The sequence below is a fragment of the Palaemon carinicauda genome, chromosome 1 (assembly GCF_036898095.1).
Source record: "Palaemon carinicauda isolate YSFRI2023 chromosome 1, ASM3689809v2, whole genome shotgun sequence".
Lineage (NCBI taxonomy): Eukaryota > Metazoa > Arthropoda > Malacostraca > Decapoda > Palaemonidae > Palaemon > Palaemon carinicauda.
This window is the reverse complement of record NC_090725.1, coordinates 77886276-77905413: the sequence shown is the minus strand read 5'-3', so window position 1 is coordinate 77905413 and position 19138 is coordinate 77886276. Positions and strand designations below refer to the sequence as shown.

Here is a 19138-nt window from a genome sequence, read left to right as displayed (position 1 = left end):
TATCCTGGAATACCTGATAAGGAAGCTGGCTTCATAGGTTTATATGCCTCATTTACCTGCATTCCTTTTGAGACTCAGCAATCCACCCAGTCTCTGTGGGGTTGCCACAAGGTCCTCGACCTTAACGTGGCTAGACCTCCACCCTATATGACATATCTGCACCCTATATGACATATCTGTTTTAGACGTTATGACGTTGTCACTGTTTTAAGAATGATTTATTGTTAAATCATTCTCATCATTTCTTTATCTCATTTCCTTTCCTCACTGGGCTATTTTTTCCCTATTGGAGCCCTTGGGCTTAAAGCATCTTGTTTTTCCAACTAGGGTTGTAGCTTGGCTAGAGATGATAATAAAAATAATCTCGTACCCAGATACAAGATCTAGAGGCCAGGTTATTCAGAGGAAAAAAGAAAGCTGTCTTTCCTTGGTCCTTCTGAGACTCCAAACAGTCTCCCATCATCCTTAACGCTCCATTGATGACCTCGTGTTAATTAAGAGGGTGGCGAACGTGGAGCAACAGGCATAAAATAATTTGAAAACTAATCATAAAAACTTTCAAGAGTTTCTAAATCAACTGAAGGACGAAAGGAATAAGGATCTTCTCCTTCTGATAATCTCAAATTCAACAGGAGAAAAGTGATCACCAATGTCTTCCTCTGACAAAGATCTTGTAAGACGAGGCGCCGAGCGCCCTGAAAGACGTGGCGCCGAGCGCCCTGAAAGACGTGGCGCCGAGCGCCCTGAAAGACGTGGCGCCGAGCGTCCTGAAAGACGTGGCGCCGAGCGTCCTGAAAGACGTGGCGCAGAGCGTCCTGAAAGACGTGGCGCAGAGCGTCCTGAAAGACGTGGCGCCGAGCGTCCTGAAAGACGTGGCGCCGAGCGTCCTGAAAGACGTGGCGCCGAGCGTCCTGAAAGACGTGGCGCCGAGCGTCCTGAAAGACTTAGCGCCGAGCATAAAATGATCTTCATTACGTCAATCGGCGCGTTCGGTTCATCAGAGGGTTCTCATGGCCGACTGACGCTCTGGGATAAAAATCATGTCTACGTTGGTTCGTAAGCATTATAGTATTGCTATTATCAGCAAATGTGATGCAATGCAAGACTCTAACAGCAATGTCAGTAGCTTAACATCCAATGCTCTTTGCTTTCCCATGGCAAGGGCGAGCGTTCTTGGGAACGTCAACAGGAACGCTCGAGAGGACGTCTGCTCGTGAGCTAACGCCTCTCGTTTCCTTTGGCCGATCGACATTCCTTCTCCCAGGGGTTGGGGAGCTTGGAAGAGGTTTAAGGCTAGGAAAAAACGTCCACTGTGCTGAATAATTCACTGTACTAATTTAGCATTGAAATTTGCAGTTTTAAACTCGTACACAAAAGACCATAATTAGTCCTGCCCGTTGTGAGAGATCTTTCTCTACTGCCAAGGGCTTGAATGAGAATGCAAAATCGTTTCTAGTTCTTGCTATATAAAATTGCAACAAAATATTTATTATAAAATATTACACTGATATTTTCATTGTAAAATAAATGTCTGAACACACTTACCCGGTAGTTAAATATAACTACCGGTAAAGATAAATGTTATCCATACTCACATGGTAGTTATATATAACTACCGGGAAAGTTACATGTTATATGATTCAAATGAACAGATATAGGAATAACATATATATATATGTAAACAACCCATAATTTTTAAAGGTTCCCAAAGATAGTGATTTGTTATGATTAAAATGAACAGATATCGCAAAAACCTATATATATATATTATGTAAACAACCCTTAATCTTAAGGGTTTCCAAAAATAGTGGATTGCTACACTTTACAATTGGAACACATATGTGAATATACGAATACTACTAGAATCACAACATCGAAAGAAAATAAACAACGATATCAAGAATTGCTGGGACTGCATCGTATTTCCATCAGAACTACGCAGCGAAAATTAACAATACGCTAGTTCTATTTACTCTTTGAAAATAGATCAATGATTTAAAGAACGAATACTAAAAAGACAAATATTTTCTTAAAAATTAATATAATCTTTTTATATTAAAAGTTAAATACTATTGTAAGTTAGACTTCCTTTTCATTCTTTACAGGAAAAAGCAAAGAAAAGAATTATGCAACATATTACGTAGTACTATGTAGCTTACGTCACAATTGCGACGTCGTAGAGATGGTGGAACGATCTCCGCCATCATGTTTAAAGAATAGGTTCGTAAGTTTTACAGTAGGGGGAAAAAACTCCCACTCCTACCTCTGTTAAGATACAAACGTAGTTAAAGCACTAACACTCAGTAAAAATAAAACCCAACCAGAGAAGGCTAAAAATAAATTGTACATCACCAAGATAACTGTAATATACAGGTTACAGCGAGTGAAAAATCCAACATCTTGCCGCTAGCGCAGCAGGGAATATATGAGGGTTCCTGGATTAGTTCTTAGGTACCTCGCTAGGGCGCAGGGGGTTGTACACCTGGCTATCCAATCGGCGATTGGCGCGAGTTTTGAATTTTCTGCCGTGACGTCTGGGACGTAAACTATATATATAACTACCGGGTAAGTCTTATGTTTAAAAATCCAGGTTAATTACGAGTGAATTCCAACAATGTTGCCGATGTGACCGGCAGGGAAAATCTGGGGATTCATGGAATGGTTCTGTGTAGCTCGCGTGAGGGCACTAGTGTACACCTGGCTACTCTATCTGCGAGTTTTGAATTTCTGCCGGACGTCAGAGGACTAAAGCTATTTTTATATAACCAGCAGGTAAGTTTAATGTTTAAAAGTGAAAATTAACTCTGCCAAACGAAAAAACACACTAGAATTCACCGACTAGGAATTTTTGGTACGATAGGTTGTTAAATCCTCCATTTATTTTTTTTCCTAAAAATTACTTGCCTAAATATAGGGTGTATCTTACCACTTGTAGTGTCTTATGACACGGGAAATATGGTATACAGTATAGGCTACAATCAGTAAAATCAATTCTTGAAAAACACAAACTTCCATATGAAAAAGAGTCACAAATGGAAGTACCTTCTTTACATTACACCAATAAAATAATACTGTACATACAAAAAAAATTTAAGCCCATGAAAATTTCTGCTGTAAATATTTTTTTTTTAAATTATCTTAAATTACAGAATTGGTTGAGAAACAAAAATTTTTTAGAACTTGAATTACTAAACCACAAATTACATTGTTTTAATGAGGGCGAGTCCGTCTCTTTTAACTGACTTTATTCAATATTATCAAGACAATCAAATTAAAATCAAATTGGGTTGCTGTAGACATGCACAACTTCTGATTTACACTTAAGTATCATGAGGCCCTGAGAAGTTACCTTTCCCAAATTTCCAGTCAAGTGCCCAAAATAATTTACTCTAAGCACTGTTGCTTTTCCCTCCAACTTCCTAATGCATTAAAAAGCATTGAAAAAATAGGAATTTTGTCATCAAACAAAATATACTAGTAGTATTACTTGTAATAAAAATGTCTCGGTACAGCTTTAATAAGATGTAATAAAAAGCTAAATAATGTACCACAATCTACAGTAAAGTACATTAGGATAAAATGAAAAAACTTCTACAGTAAGATTTCATTCCTCGTTAACCCTTTTACCCACAAAGGACGTACTGGTACGTTTCACAAAACTCATCCCTTTACCGCCATGGACGTACCGGTACGTCCTTGCAAAAAATGCTATTTTTTTTTTTTTTTTTTGCATATTTTTGATAATTCTTTGAGAAACTTCAGACATTTTCCAAGAGAATGAGACCAACCTGACCTCTCTGTGACGAAAATTAAGGCTGTTAGAGCAATTTAAAAAAAATATACTGCAAAATATGCTTGAAAAAAATAACCCCTGGGGGTTAAGGGTTGGAAATTTCCAAATAGCCTGGGGATAAAAGGGTTAAGGAGAAGTTGTAGAAAACTAGATTTTTAAAATGCTTACCACAAAGTACGTAAAACCTAAAAATCCAACACCAAAGGCAAGGGTCATATTGTGCTTTCTTTGCAACTTCTGATAAGACTGTTGCCATGACCCTTGGGGGACTGGAAGATCATTCATGGTAGGCGGTCTGTATGAAAGGTCTCCATATCCCCGGATAGAGCGTCCTGCAATATACATAAAACTAAATAAAATACTGTAATATAGCTTAATATGACTTTTTTTTTCTTTTCTCTTTTTTTTTTACTAAACTATACTTAATACTATGAATCATTACTTCCCCTAAAAAAATTATGACAGTTCAATTCTTATTACCTAATCCTTAATCATAAAAATAGGATGATTTACGAGATTCGTATTTTCTGAACTATTGAAACCACAAATTTGGAAGCAATTTGTAATTTTCTAATAATATAACCCTGTAGTTATTTATAGGATATTTTTGGCAAAGCTGAAATACGAGCCATATGACTTTTAGTGAGGGTTAACCAACTACCTGCTAGTTAGGGGGGGGGGCGTTCCTGCTATCCAGCACATTCACACACCTAGGCTGAGTAACCACTTCTGCTCGTAGGTATGACTTGGGGAATAATTAGTGGTGGGCCAATCTGCATAAATAGCTACATATTTATACAGTTGGGAAAAATACAAATTACTTCAAATTTGTCATTTTTTCCATTAGTGTCTGCAACCTCACCATCCTTGTGAGCTAAGGTTGGCGGGTTTGGGGGAGCCTATAGGTCTATCTGCTGAGTCATCAGCAGCCACTGCCTGGCCCTCCCTGGTCCTAGCTTGGGTGGAGAGGAGGCTTGGGCGCTGATCATATAATATATGGTCAGTCTCTAGGGCATTGTCCTGATTGCTAGGACAATGTCACTGTCCCTTGCCTCGGCCATTTATGAGCGGCCTTTAATACAAACTAACATTATCTATATAGGATGACTTACCGCTTAGGAAGGCATTATGTCCGTGCCAACTGACTTCTTGACATTGACCCGGGGTTTCGCCGTGCAGTACATGCTACGCACGTATTTAGTAGAAACCCTCCACCTCGTTAAACACTATGCTACGCCCGGCCAGTGGCCTACAGTAGCTGCATGCTTGTGATACTAGCAATTAAACTGTCTATAGTTCTTCGAGTGTAAGAATCTTCCGAGGGTACCATAGACAATACCCAATTACCCCTCGCTACAGGTATGGGGATACAATAAGTATCATTTCAATGATAGGTTACACGAGGAAAATGGTTTTACCTACAGATAGTCGAGGCCAGCTTTGCTTAGGACCTTAAGTGATGATTGCCCAAGAGAGGGGGAAGATGAAAGAAAGTGCCTGCCATTCTTACGCATTCATCCCAAACTAATCCCGGGTAACCTTTGCCCCCAACCCTCTGCTACTTGTCCATCAAGGAGTGAAGGTTGTCCGACACTTCCACACACCAGCTTGCAATACCTGCGTCACAGAGTAGTTTCTTTTGAATGCTAGAGACGTTGCAATGCCCCTAACACCAGGAGCTCTAGGTCGTCGTGTTGGGATTCAGTGCTAGGTCAATGACCCAGCAAATCCAAGCACAGATGGTGTTCTTCATGACCCTACTGACCTTCACAAGGCTGACGATGAATGCCGACACTCGGGGTCAAGCTGCTACCATTCTATTGAGGTAACACCTTAAACTCCTTACTGGGCATATCAGTTGATCTGGATCGTCTGTTACAGTACGAAGGCTTCCATTTCGGAAGGGCCCAAATTTAGGATCCGCTACTCCCAGATTTTGAGTCTTGGCTACAAACTCAGGGACAAAGTCGAGAATTACCCCCCCCCCCCCCCCCCGTTCCCCTTGAATGGATGAGGTCATAGGAAAGACCATGCAGTTCACTAACTCTTTTGGCCGAAGCCGTGGAAAGTAGGAACACTGTTTTCAAAGTGAGGTGGCGATCTATTGCCTGGCATAATGGTTCGCAGAGAGCCCATCCCTTCAGAGACTGAAGGACGCAAAGCACGTTTCATGGGAGAGGTCTAACTTACGACTGAGGACAGGTAAGCTCTTAGCTTTGTAGGACGAGAGAAAGATCCGAGGATGTAATATCGACTACTTTCAATTTAAAGGCAAGGCTGAAGGCTGAGTAATGGCCTTTCACTGCCTAAACTGTGAGGAGCATTTCCTCCCAACAGTGCACAAGGAACTCCACTATTGTTGGAATAGAGGCATCGAGGGAAGATACCCCTTCCACGACACCAACCATTTAAGAAAGTCCACTTAACCTAGTAGACTTAAGCTAAAGGTTGTCAAAGGTGACCAGCCATCCTTCTCATAACTTGTAACAAAAATCCTCTCTGAGTAGGAAGGGCTGGATAGTTTCCATGCGTAAAGTTGTAGCGAAGCTAAGGCTTTGTTGAAGATGTTCACGTGTGGCTGTTTAAGTAGATCGTGTCATGATGCCATCGCAGAGCTATGAGTCATAAGAGAGAATGTCAGATGCTCTGGTCTTGTTGAGTACTCTTCTCATCAGACAGAAAGGGGGGAAAGGTGTAGACATCGATGTTGCCCCACCGTTGTTGGAATTCATCTTGCCAAAGAGCATGGGGAACCTGTACTGGATAGCAGTGACATGGGTGCCTGAAGTTCAGGGACGTCTCAAATAAATATTCGGGAAACCCAACAAAGACTTTGTTGGCTACTAGATAATTCAAAGACCACTCGGAGCCCACTATCTGAGTTGCTCTGCTTAGATTATCTGCGAACACATTCCTTTTGCCCTGAATGCAGTGGGCCAACACGGACACAATGCTATCTTCTGCCCATTTCAGTATCTCTACTGCTAGATGGCATAATGGCTGCAAAAAGATACCACTATTTGTCAGCCACTACTGTGGTATTGTCGCTCATCAACACCACAGAGTGACCAGCCAGGAGCTGCTGTAACTGTTGGAGAGGTAGGAAGGTGCCCTCATCTCTAAAGGATTTATGTGCTAGTACCCTTCGGGCTCGGACCAGAGGCCGCAGGCCGTGTGGTGCAACATATGGGACCCCCCCCCAATTTTTTTTTTTTTTTTTTTGATGCATCTAAATAGATACATTAACTCCGGGGGGAGAATGAGAATGCTGACACCTCAGCAGAAGTTGCCATCTGCCACTCACCACCTGGGGACCATCTGCTCCTCTAGTCCTATGGGAACTAAATGTCCAAGGAATTGCTGATCTAATTCCATCTAGACTTCAGTCGCCTTCGGAGTGATTGAATCCTGAGGTGGCTGTTGGGCCCTAAACGGGCCAATGATGATAGGTGACCTATGAGACAACCATGGCTGGCTTGGAAGCTCTTCTTGTCTGAGGAAAGATCTTGCTACCTTCCTCAGCCTCTGCACCCTGTCATCTGATGGAAAGACTTTGTTGATTGGTGTCGATGATCATACTTAGGTATACCAGTCTTGGGGTGGGAAGCAGGGATGACTTAGAGGTTTACCATGATCCCCAAATCTTAGCAAAACTCTAAAAGCCTGTCTCAGAGTGGAAGAAGGGTTGCCACCGAGTCTGCTAGGATCAGCCATTCGTCAAGATATCTTAGGAGACAGATGCCAATCCTGTGAAGCTAGGATGACACTAGGGTGAACATTCTAGTGGAGACAAGGTGCCGTGGAGAGACCAAAGCAAAACACCTCTAACTGGCATTTCTTGTTGTCGAGTATGATCCTAAGAGACTTCCTTGAAGACGGATGGATTGGGATCTGGAAGTAGTGCATGAGTCCTTGAGATCCAGAATGCATATCAAGTCCTGTGATCTTCCCACTTGTCTGACCGTGTCTGCTGTCTCTATGCTGAGCGGAGTTTGACAAATTTGTTCAGTGCAGAGAGGTTAATGACTTGTCTCAGGCCTCCAGACGCCCTATTCACAAGAAAGAGCTGACCGAAGAATCCTGGGGCCCCGTCGACACACAAGAACAGAGAACAGAGCACTAGACGCTCAATGGCGTCCCTCTTACATGCTGCCATCTACCAGCGTAAACAAGATCTACATCGGATGTTGGAGCATTACTTCGGGTGTCGAGACAAAAATTTTATGGAATTTTACTTCGGATGTTGGATCAATCGTACGTAGAGGTTCCACTGTATAGCTGATTCACACATTTGGAGGTGGGTGAAAGACAGCTAACATCGTTGGGAAACAAATATAAGTCGTAGGAAAACACCTTGATTCCTAACTGCTAAGGTAGCTGACTTCGAAGGTTCCTGCCTCTTGAGTCGCTTTCCATTAGGAGTGCCAGCCAGGTGGAGACCTGTTACGCTGAAACAACTCGATCGAGTCTGTCAAACGAGGTGAGACCAACAATGTGACTAGACTTCTGCACTACCTATCCCCCTTTTTATAATCTGCAACCTTACTCAACCTAACCACCTAACCTTGCAGACTAGATATCTTACTATCTAGCTAGACTGAGGGCGCTGTTCCCACAAGTCAGTACCCTCAGACAACCATAGAAACCCAAACCCAATCACAGGCATACCGTACAAAAGTTAAGGTTAAGGGGAGGTAGTAACTCCTTTACCCAATACAGAAGCAGTAGCTCGTATGGGCCCAAAGTGTAACACTTTTCATAGTCCACTCTTACCTCCCTGAGGTAATGAGAAGCAAACACAGTTCCTTCTCCAAAAAGTTGCGTCCATTATCTGCTTTACTGACATATTCTTCCGATATGCCAATTAAGTTGCAATGGCTCTCACCTCGTGAGCCTTTACTTTCAACAGACCAAAGCTCTCCTCCTCACATAAGAGGAGGCTTTTGTGGATCCTTTACCGAACACCATAAAGAACTGGATGCACCTCTTAAATTCTTTGTTTGTGATAAATATGCCCCGAGGGCTCTAACTGGGCAGAGGAGTCTCTCCTCCTCTTGGCCCACCACATTTGTGAGGTTAGGAACCTCAAAAGTCCCCAGCCAGGGTTTGGTTGGGTTCTCATTCTTAGCGAGGAAGTCGATCCTTAACGCACATACTGCTCCATCCTGGTTGAAGCCCACCTGTTTCTCAATAACGTGAATCTCGCTAACCCTTTTTGCTGTGGCCAGAGCCATTAGGAACAGAGTTTTCTTAGTCAAGTCTCTAAGAGTCGCTTGTGAGATGGGCTCGAACTTCCTGCTGCATAAGAACTTTGAAACCACATCCAAATTCCAAGCCGGCGGTCTCAATTGAGTCTGCTTAGTCGTTTCAAACAACTTTAAGAGATCCTTCAAGGCTCTATCTTGCGTTAAATCTATGCCCCTGTGCCTAAAGACAGCCGAAAGCATAATCCTGTATCCCTTTATGGTGGATATGGCCAGCTTAGAGTCTTGCCTGAGGAACAACAGAAAATCTGCTATATGGCTAACAGAGGTAGTGGTTGAAGACACTTTGCGCTGCTTACACCACGATCTAAAGGTCTCCCACTTCGATTGGTAGACTCTCTGTGAAGAGACCCTGCTCGCTCTGGCGATTGCTCTTCCAGCTTGTGCAGAAAAGCCTCTAGCTCTGACAAGCTTCTCGATAGTCTGAAGGCAGTCAGTTGAAGAGCGAGGGGGTTTTGATGATACCTCTCGAAGTGGGGCTGTTTAAGAAGCTTTGGACTGGCTTCTCGGAAAGTCCACTAACATCTCCACCACCTCTGTGAACCATTCTCTTGCTGGCCAGAATGGAGCTATCAAGAACGTTCTCCCTCCCTCGAGGAGAGCGAATTTCTTGATGACTAGGTTGATGATCTTGAACGGGGGGAACGCATAGGTGTCTATCCCTGTCCAGTCCATCAAGAAGGCGTCTACTGCTATTGCTTCCTTGTCCGGGACTAGGGAGCAGTAGTTAGGGATTCTCTTGCCTCTGGCAAACCTGATGGTTGAGGGTCCATTCTGTGGGCAGAACCTGCCCTTTCCTGCTGAGCACGTCTGCTCTTACATTTTTCTGTCCCTGCACGAATCTCGTTAAAAGCTCTACGCCTTTCCCCTTCGCCCACAGAAGGAGCTCTCTTGCTGTTTCGTACAGGGACAGAGAATGAATTCCTCCTTGCTTCTTGATGTAAGCCAAGGCAGTGGTGTTGTTTGAATTGACTTCTACTATCCTCCCCGAGACAGAGTCTTTGAAGGCTTTCAGTCGTAACAGAATGGCCATCAACTCTTTCCTGTTGATGTGCCACTCGCTCTGTTCCACTCCCCAAGAGCCTGAGACCTCCCTGCTCCCCAGTGTTGCTCTCCATCCTGACTCCGAAGCATCTGAGAACAACACTAGGTCTGGGTTCTTCCTGAACAGGGAGATTCCTTCCCCTAAAATCAACGGATCCAACCACCAACTCAGATGTCTCTTGATCTCAGCTGGAATGTGGAAAGAAAAGGAGGAGTCCTGATTCTGCCTGTCCCAAACTCTTGAAAGGAAGTGTTGTAAAGGTCTGAGATGCAATCTTCCCAGTGCGACAAATTGCTCGAGTGAGGAGAGGGTGCCCAGCAAACTCATCCAATCCCTCGCCAAGCATTCCTGTCTCCCCAGAAATTCCTGCACCTTCCCGAGGTACCTGGTTTGCCTTTCTTGGGAGGGAGAAACCCGAAAGCGAACTGAGTCCAGAACTATCCCCAAATAAAGAATCGTCTGACTCGGTTCGGTCTGGGACTTCTCCTTGATGATGAAACCCAGTTCCTGGGCCATCATAAGAGTCTTGTGCAAGTTCTCCAGACACTTATTCTTCAACCGGGATCTTATCAGCCAGTCATCCAGGTATAGGGATACTCTTATCCCCTCTTGATGAAGCCATCTCGCCACGTTTGCCATTACTCTAGTGAAAACTTGAGGGGCCGTGTTGAGGCCTTGAATTGGAAGCACTTGCCCTGGACTACGAATCTTAGGAAATTCCTTGAAGTCGGATGGAGGGGAATATGAGAGTAAGCGTCTTGTAAGTCCAGAGACACCATCCAGTCCACTGGACGTACCGCTGCCAGCACCGACTGAGTCGTCTCCATGGTAAACTTTGTCTTTTCTACAAAGACGTTCAGTGCGCTGACATCTAGAACGGGTCTCCATCCACCCGAGCTCTTGGGAACCAGAAACAGGCGATTGTAGAGCCCTGGGGAAGCTAGTTCCAGGACCTGTTCTATCGCTCCCTTTTCCAGCGTCTGGTTCACCAGTTCCAGTAGCGCCCCTTGCTTCACGGCGTTCGAGTATTGCGCCACCAAGGCTAGAGGTGTTCTTGAAAGAGGAGGCTTCTTCAAGAGGGGGATCTTGTACCCCTCTCTGATGACCGAGAGGGACCAGGCGTCCGCCCCTCTTTCCTTCCAGGCGTGCCAAAAGTGTGACAGCCTTGCCCCTACCGCTGTCTGGAGGACTTGTGCTTCATTTCCCAGTGCAAGCCCTGAATGACCATCTGTTCGCTCTACTGCCCGTCTCCTGCCTTCTTCCTCTGAACTCCGTCCTAATAGGGGCTCTACCCCGAAAGGGCTGCTGAACTTTCCTCTCCTTCTTCAAGGATGATGGAATCACCGGTAAAGCCTTACTAGCGGAGCGCGACAGGTGGTCTTGCTTAGCCTTTTGTGCCAGCGAAAGGGTAATGTCCCTGACTAGGGACTCAGGAAAAAGGTGTTCCGAGAGAGGGGCGTATAGGAGCTCCGCCTTCTGCGCGACCGTAACAGCTCTGGTCATGAAGGAACATAGAGCCCTCTTCTTTAGAATTCCCGCGGAGAACAAGGAAGCCAACTCGTTTGCCCCATCTCTAAGAGCCTTATCCATACAGGCCATAATACTGGTTAGGTCTTCTGTGGCTTGTAAGAGTTCTGTTTTCCTGGCCAGTGTACCAAGAGCCCAGTCTAAAAAGCTGAACACTTCAAAGGATCGGAAGATTCCCTTGACGAGGTGGTCTAGCTCTGACATAGACCACATCACCTTAGCAGAGTTAAAGGCATGTCTTCTGGATGAATCTACAATGCCGTAGAAGTCACCCTGGGAAGAGGCAGGTACTCCCAGGCCAAGAGATTCTCCAGTCTCATACCACATGCCCGCCTTAGATGCAAGTCGAGCTGGTGGAAACGAGAAGGTGGTCTTCACTGCTTGCCTACGCTCCTTCAGCCAGTCATCGATCCTAGCGAGAGAATTCTTTGCTGAAATGGACAATTTCATCTTGATGAAAGTCGACTGCTTCTTCGACTTCTTCCTGCTGAACTGCGACTGAGGAGAACGAAGGGCAGCAGGTTTAAACTCCTCTCCATACAGCCCAAGGAGGGAGCGGGAGAGAACCTTATAGTCAGCAGCTGCATTAGCAGGTTTACCTTCGTCCTCCGAAATATCCTCCAAGTCTTGCATTCCTTCCAAGTCTGTCTCCCTTTGGGCTGAAGGAACAAAGTCGGAGGTTTCTTTGATATCCAGATTACTTTCAATCTGGCGTGACGAAATGGACAGTTTCATCTTGATGAAAGCCGACTGCTTCTTCGACTTCTTCCTCCTGAACTGTGACTGAGGAGAACGAGGGGCAGCTGGTTTAAACTCCTCTCCATACAGCTCAAGGAGGGAGCGAGAGAGAACCTTATAGTCAGTAGCTGCATTAGCAGGTTTACCTTCGTTCTCCGAAATATCCTCCAAGTCTTGGATTCCTTCCAACTCTGTCTCCATTTGGGCTGAAGAAACTAAGTCAGAGGTTTCTTTAATATCCAGATTACTTTCAATCTGGCGTGCATAAGGATCACTTCCTTCCAGCTGTTCACCTGCACCCGAGGAGTAAAGCAGATCGCCGGATGCGTCCTGTCGGCGAGGACTGGATGCGTCCTGACATCGGAAAACGTGTGCGTCCTGGCGTCGCGGGATGGTGACGTCCTAGCGTCGAGCGCTTGAAGCGTCGGGAGGAGGATGCGTCCTGACGTAGAGGGCTGGATACGTCCTTGCATCGAGAGCGGGAATCGGAAGGGTCCTGACGACGAGAGTCATAAGCATCCTGTCGTCGCCTAGAGAAGGAGAAACGCGGCGTCGAGCGCTTGACGAACAGCGGCGCTTTTCCCTGGGAAAGGAGCGACGTATCCTCCCCTCATCGCGAGAACGGTGCTGTCTGTCGTCCTGCAAGGGAGAGGAACTCCGTTCCCTCTTACTAGCTGATTTCTTCACTGGTAATTTGTCGTCCTTACGTCTGCACGACTGGGGGGGGGGGGAGGGCGGCTAAAAGCCTGAACAAGTGACACCAGTTGTTCTTGCATAAGTCATGAAAGATTTCGCAACCGCTGCTGGGTCTCGCGATTCCGAAGGCGAAGGCTGCCGAGTCACGCTGGAAGCAGGAGGAGTTCTCTTGAAGGTACCCCGTAACCTGAAGGAAGAGGAGATCTCTCCTTCCTTCCATCGTCCTGCGGAGAAACGTCCGATCTAGGTTTAGACCTTTTCGCTGGAGGGGCATTCCAGTCATCGTCGGGGCTACTTGAAAGGGGAGAGCGAGAATGGGTCTGGTCAGCTTGCTGCATCCACCTTTTCTTGGTCGGCCTCGAAGCCTCATACTTCCATCGGCGTCTGGGAGAGGGGCTTGGGGACGACACTATTACTTCCGACACGCCTTTTCCGTGGCGGTCATGAGCAGCCTGGGAAATAGCAACAGGACTGCTCGAGGCGACGGCTGACCGAGGATACGTACCTGTCACTCCCTTGCGGCCGTCGACGTACCTTCTCCCTTGGTACTGGGAGCTTGGTAGAGGTCTAGACCTAGGGGCGTGACAGGTTCAATCAGTCGCCATCTCCACTGCACTTTCACAAGCACTAATTTCACTTGCACTCTTACCTTTCAAGGCTGCAAGCTGGTCCTTAAGAGCCTTCATCTCAGACGCCATCCTGGCGTACTGAGGGTCATCCTCAGTTACCGCTCCTGTAGAAGGAGCAGGGGCTACTACCTCAGGAGAAGGTTCAACTTCTACAGAAGATTTAGGAATTGAGGGGTCAAAAGAAATGTCTAGCCTAACATCACTAGCAGACTTAGATTTAGATTTACAGGCCCTCCTGACTTTATCTAATTCTAACTTACACACGTTTCATTTCCAACCATTTCTTTTCGTCCAAACCCTCACATTCATTGCACCTTTTATCCAGGGCATACTCAAAACCCCTGCACCCCAAACAAAGTGTGAGGGTCCACCAAACCTTTTAGTAACCTCACCTTGGATTCGTCATTCACACACTCGAAAATGTAGTTTATCAGACATCGTACTCAAAGAACAGTCAAAAGAATAAATCACAAAAGCGATTGCCAATCCACAGGTCAGTATACGTCACCAGAAATAAGTGCAATACAGCAACACAGGGAAAGCGAGCGAAAAACCCGATGGCGGACCAGCAACATGTCAGTCCAACCGGCAGAGAAGATCTGAGGAACAGAAAATGGGAATGATTCCAAGTACCACCCTGTAAGGGTTGTTAACCACCTAACCGGACAACCGCCACTCGGCGGTTGCCGCGAGTTTTGAAAAATCTGCCGGACGACAGAGACTATAGCTATATATATATATAACTGCCAGGTAAGTTCTCTTCGTAAAAACCAAAAAATCATTAGCTCAATTAAGTAATGAGGTATCTGTAATACGATAAACACTGCTACAAACGATGCCATAGAAAATGGGATGGAAATGCTAGAAACAATGCCATAGAAAATGGGATGGAAATCCCCATTTCCTATGCATCTAGAAGTCCTGGTAAACAAAAGCTCCAGTGTTTTGTCAGTTTCATTACTGTTACTCACTTTTGATTACGGTAACTGTTATGTTCATCTTTTTTATAACAATGACCGACTGAAAAAAAAAGTTTTAAAAAAGTTAATTTAAATAACACAACTAGACAAGTACAGTATATTTTAAGGTGTTTCAAACATAACTGATAATGATACCTAGCAAAAAGCCAAAGCTTTTCAGTTATAGTAACCGACCCGCCATAACCCAATAATTACGGATCGCCTCCAGGAGTCATTATAAAATATCCTTCAAAATACTACAAATACATTACAAACCAGGCTTACTTTCTACTAAAGGTAAATGTCCAGGAGAAGGCCGTACCCGTTTTTCATGTATTAACGACAAAAAACGACCAGATTGGTGTTGCACATCGCATAGAAACATGAGGAAATGAATAAAAAAGAAACTAAGACTTAACTCTTACACACAAAATGTAAGCATATACCTACTACTACAATTATGGGGGACCTCAGTGGGAAGCGGGGATTTTTGGGTGGAGGGAGGAGGAAAAAAAGTGATTTTCGGGGCACTACCAAACCTAATACAACCACCTAACCTAACCTAGGGCCCTGTACCCTTACCTAGGCCTACCGGGGGGGACCACAGATTTTCGGGGCCAAACATGTAAGACGTCATACTGGACTAGTTTGTCTGCGAATTATAGTAGTTACAGGGCTCATTTGAGCTAAAATCAAGACACAGTCAACAATAACAACAGACTTAGAAAAATTCTGGGAGGAAGACAAGAATAACACAACTTTGATCGTCAATATTTCGACCGTTATTGAATTTCACTAAATTATCTCACTCCTATACCACTATTTACATAACCTCCTACAACTTTACCCTACACATTCTAGTAAAAATACATCGAATATCACTGGTATCTTCATGCGGCCCTCTCCTAGACATTAGCCCTACAAAATATTTATTGCACCATTCTATAATTTTACCGTGACACATGGGCCCCAAAACGGCTACCAATACAATAGAGGTTCATGCTAAGAAGTTGAATGAACCTACTCTATTATAATTTTACCCTCGTTAGTTGGCCTTGGAGCCTTTGTATATCAGCGGCCAGTTCCTTCCGGGCGGATTAAAAATGGACATCAACTAACCTAAACTTTCCCCCTAACCTAACAGCCGTGTCCTTACATACATACCTAACCGGGGGGGGGGGGGGGGGGGGCTGTTAACGCCCCCTTACACTGCCGTATTCTATGTTAGCTGTATTCAAACATACAGGTGGAGGCTCTCATACATACACCCCTTGGTCTTAATGTATCTGTTGAAACTTGCCGGTGTGATGGTCTGAACGATCCCCCGGTCTCAGAATTCTCCTTGATAATCTGCGCATGCGCGAACATTACCGTTTGCCAGTGCATACGAGGTTGAGGTTTTATTTTCCTGAAATGTTAGCGTGCGCAGCTCAACATTACCGCTTGCCAGTACATACGAGCTTGATGTTTTAATTTCATGCGAGCGAAGCGAGCTAATGGCGGAAAAGAACCATTATACAATGTCAAGGAGAATTCTGAGACCGGGGGATCGTTCAGACCGTCACACTGGAACTTAAAGTTCTACTAATCTAGACTGCAATACTTATTCGTGTCCTTTAACTAACCTACAATTAAGTTACTCAAACTTCAAACCAAATGAAACTGCATTTGAATAGACTCCCACCTGACCGGTTTAATAAGAGAATAGTTGTCACTATACTTTTACGGAAAGTTTTTATAATAGTAAAAGGAACCTTAACGAAGAAAACTTTATCAAATGAGGAGAGTTCCAGATTTAAACAGTGCCGCTTAGGTTTCGGTAATTTTGTATATTATTCCATGGTGTGACTTCGCACAAGAAATATATGATTTCCTAAAGCAAATAACGATATTTAACCGATTTTGATGACCATTTCAATCGCAAACAAACAGATCAACCAATTCGGTTAGTTATAAGTTGACGAATTGGTTGATGTTATTACGGATGAAATGAATGAGAACACCAGTTAAATCACGATATCTACTATAGGAAATCATATATTTCCTGTACGAAATCACACAATGAAATACAATACTAATGAACCATATAAATATTAACACTGTGGACATATATACTGAGTTAAAATTGAAACCTAGGTTTCTTTGGAATGCTCATCGAGTTTGAAATATGCATTAAGGCTATGCAAACTACCAGAAATGTTTAATATTTAAATAATACATATTTGGCAGTCCAAACCTTTATACCATAACAGTAGCCATAACGAAAAATAAGATAAAAGGTCGGGCTAAATGTTGTCGTTAAACGTTGTCGTTTTCCAAATCCAACCTTAAGGACATCAGCTGATTGGAGACGGTCTCATGCGCCGGTTTAAGCATTGGGGAAAACTTTATATATCTAATGAAAAGTCTTTCTACGTCATTCTTATCTTATTGAATTCCCTTTAGTTGCAACTAGGGCTTACCTTTCTCAATGCCTCTACTTCTGACATGATGAACTGCCCTTAAAGTCGGCTGTGTAATTCGAGAGGCAGAAGAGCTGCACCGATACATCTTTCACTTGAGGTCACAGATAGAAATGGACGTTGCAAGACTGGTTCCAATAATGCATATCATATTTTGACCAGGTGGAATTTTCAAACATTTTATCGAAAATAATTAAATAAATAATTAAATTATTATTTTCAGAGAATGATAAAGTCAATTTTCTTAGTAGTGACTAGATATTTCCTACGCTCTGCTGGTTATTTGTTATAAGATGAATCTATTAGTACTATCTTTTCTTGAGTAATATATAAATAAAATAATTTACTTTAAGCTTAATATATTATTATAATTTATATAAATCAATTTACTTGAACTGAAATACTATTATATCATTGAAATTACATTGTTTACACAGCTTTACAAGACTTTAGATGACAGTCATTCATGATTCGTTTTCTTTACGTTAGGCCAGGGTTGCCATGATTTGTAAATGAGAAAAGGCCAATTTTAATTAAACGCGGCTTTAAAAGGCCGAGCCATTAGTTGAAAAAGGCCAAATATATAGTATTTACGACCCAGCTTTTTTCAAGATATTACTAAAGGCCAACTAATTAAAAAAAGAACAAATTTTAGGTTTTTTTGGCCTGAAAAAAGGCCAAACTGGCAACTCTGCGTTAGGCAAAGTTACATAATGTAACATTTCTGGCAACCTTATTATACAGCTTGACAAAGTTGTAATATTTTCTTTAAGGACCTAATTAATTATATTGATATTTACATTTCAGTGATGTAAAATGTAAATAATTTTATTTCCCAATGGGTTCTTTAAGAATGTGCGAACTATAATGACTTTGCTCACATTGATCGAGTGAATTATAGTATATAGTGTAGTTATTCGTGACTTAATGAATGAATTAATGATTTAAAGTTTTCAGGCATCCTGATATTCGTGACTTAATTATCTTTGCCATGGCATGCTGAAACTGAATGCTGTGACATATGAACACCGGTTAGCAAGACATTTTTCTCACGATAGAGAGTCACCGTTGTTAAAGATTGCCTGGCCCTTTAGGCCAGACACGGGCTCTTGTAGGGTGCAAGATTGCAAGAGCCCGTGGGTCACTGGGTTCATTCCCGTTAAATTCAATTATGTCTGTAATGTACTGTACTGTGAGCAAGTGACAGACGAATGGACTGCATTGGTTTCCCATTAATGGGGAGAAAGTACCTGGTGCAAACAACCATTCACATACCATTATCAATTTAACATCGAGCAATGATTAAAATTCTGAAAATATCAAACAAAAGACAGTTTATGACTTTCATTAACATATGAGGATCACCTGAAGATAAGCGACCCCAAATAGTTCTCCTGAAGGTAAAGGACCCCAACTAAAGGACCCCAACTTCACTCACCTGAAGAAGAGAGACCCTGATTTTCTTCACCTGAATATAAGCGACCCTAGGTTATTGACGTCTCCAGGTGATCGATTTTGTCTTATACTACAAAAAAGGAATATATATATATATATATATATATATATATATATATATATATATATATATATATATATATATATATATATATATATATATATATATATATATATATATATATATATATATATTCATTAAAACTACTTTATTAAATATTTGCTAAAAAGAACAAATTTATATAAGCAATCCATATTCAATTAAAAACGTATTATCTTGCAATTTCAGCACAAAAATAATTCGATGGCCTGTGTGTTTACTTTTTCTATGATTGGAAGTATAGTTGCAGCAACAAGTGTTTCAACGATCACCATATATCGAACACTTAATGCTATAGTCGACCATTCCATACCTATATTGGCCAATTTGGTGCATGTCCTCTGTGATATTTGTTTTTGCGTGCAAAACAAGACTCGTCAATTTGCGCAATTAAGCCATTACCACCAAGTCTAACCGGGTTTGCCTCAAAATACTTCATGCAGATTTCTCTAAAAAGAAAACTGTAAATA

The 19138-nt window shown here is 43.0% G+C and overlaps 1 protein-coding gene across 2 annotated transcripts in view; it reads right to left on the bottom strand.

Annotated features, from left to right (window-relative positions):
* Positions 1 to 17267, bottom strand: part of AIF (Apoptosis inducing factor) — a 115686-nt gene extending 98419 nt beyond the window's left edge. For both annotated transcript variants that reach the window (XM_068382177.1, XM_068382185.1), the window contains exons 1-2: positions 17114 to 17267; positions 3962 to 4125 (exon numbers count right to left, since the gene is read on the bottom strand). In XM_068382177.1, coding sequence (XP_068238278.1) covers positions 3962 to 4125; positions 17114 to 17201 — 252 coding nt within the window. In that variant the 5' untranslated portion in view covers positions 17202 to 17267. The remainder of the gene's footprint in view (positions 1 to 3961; positions 4126 to 17113) is intronic.
* Positions 17268 to 19138: the final 1871 nt, after the last annotated feature.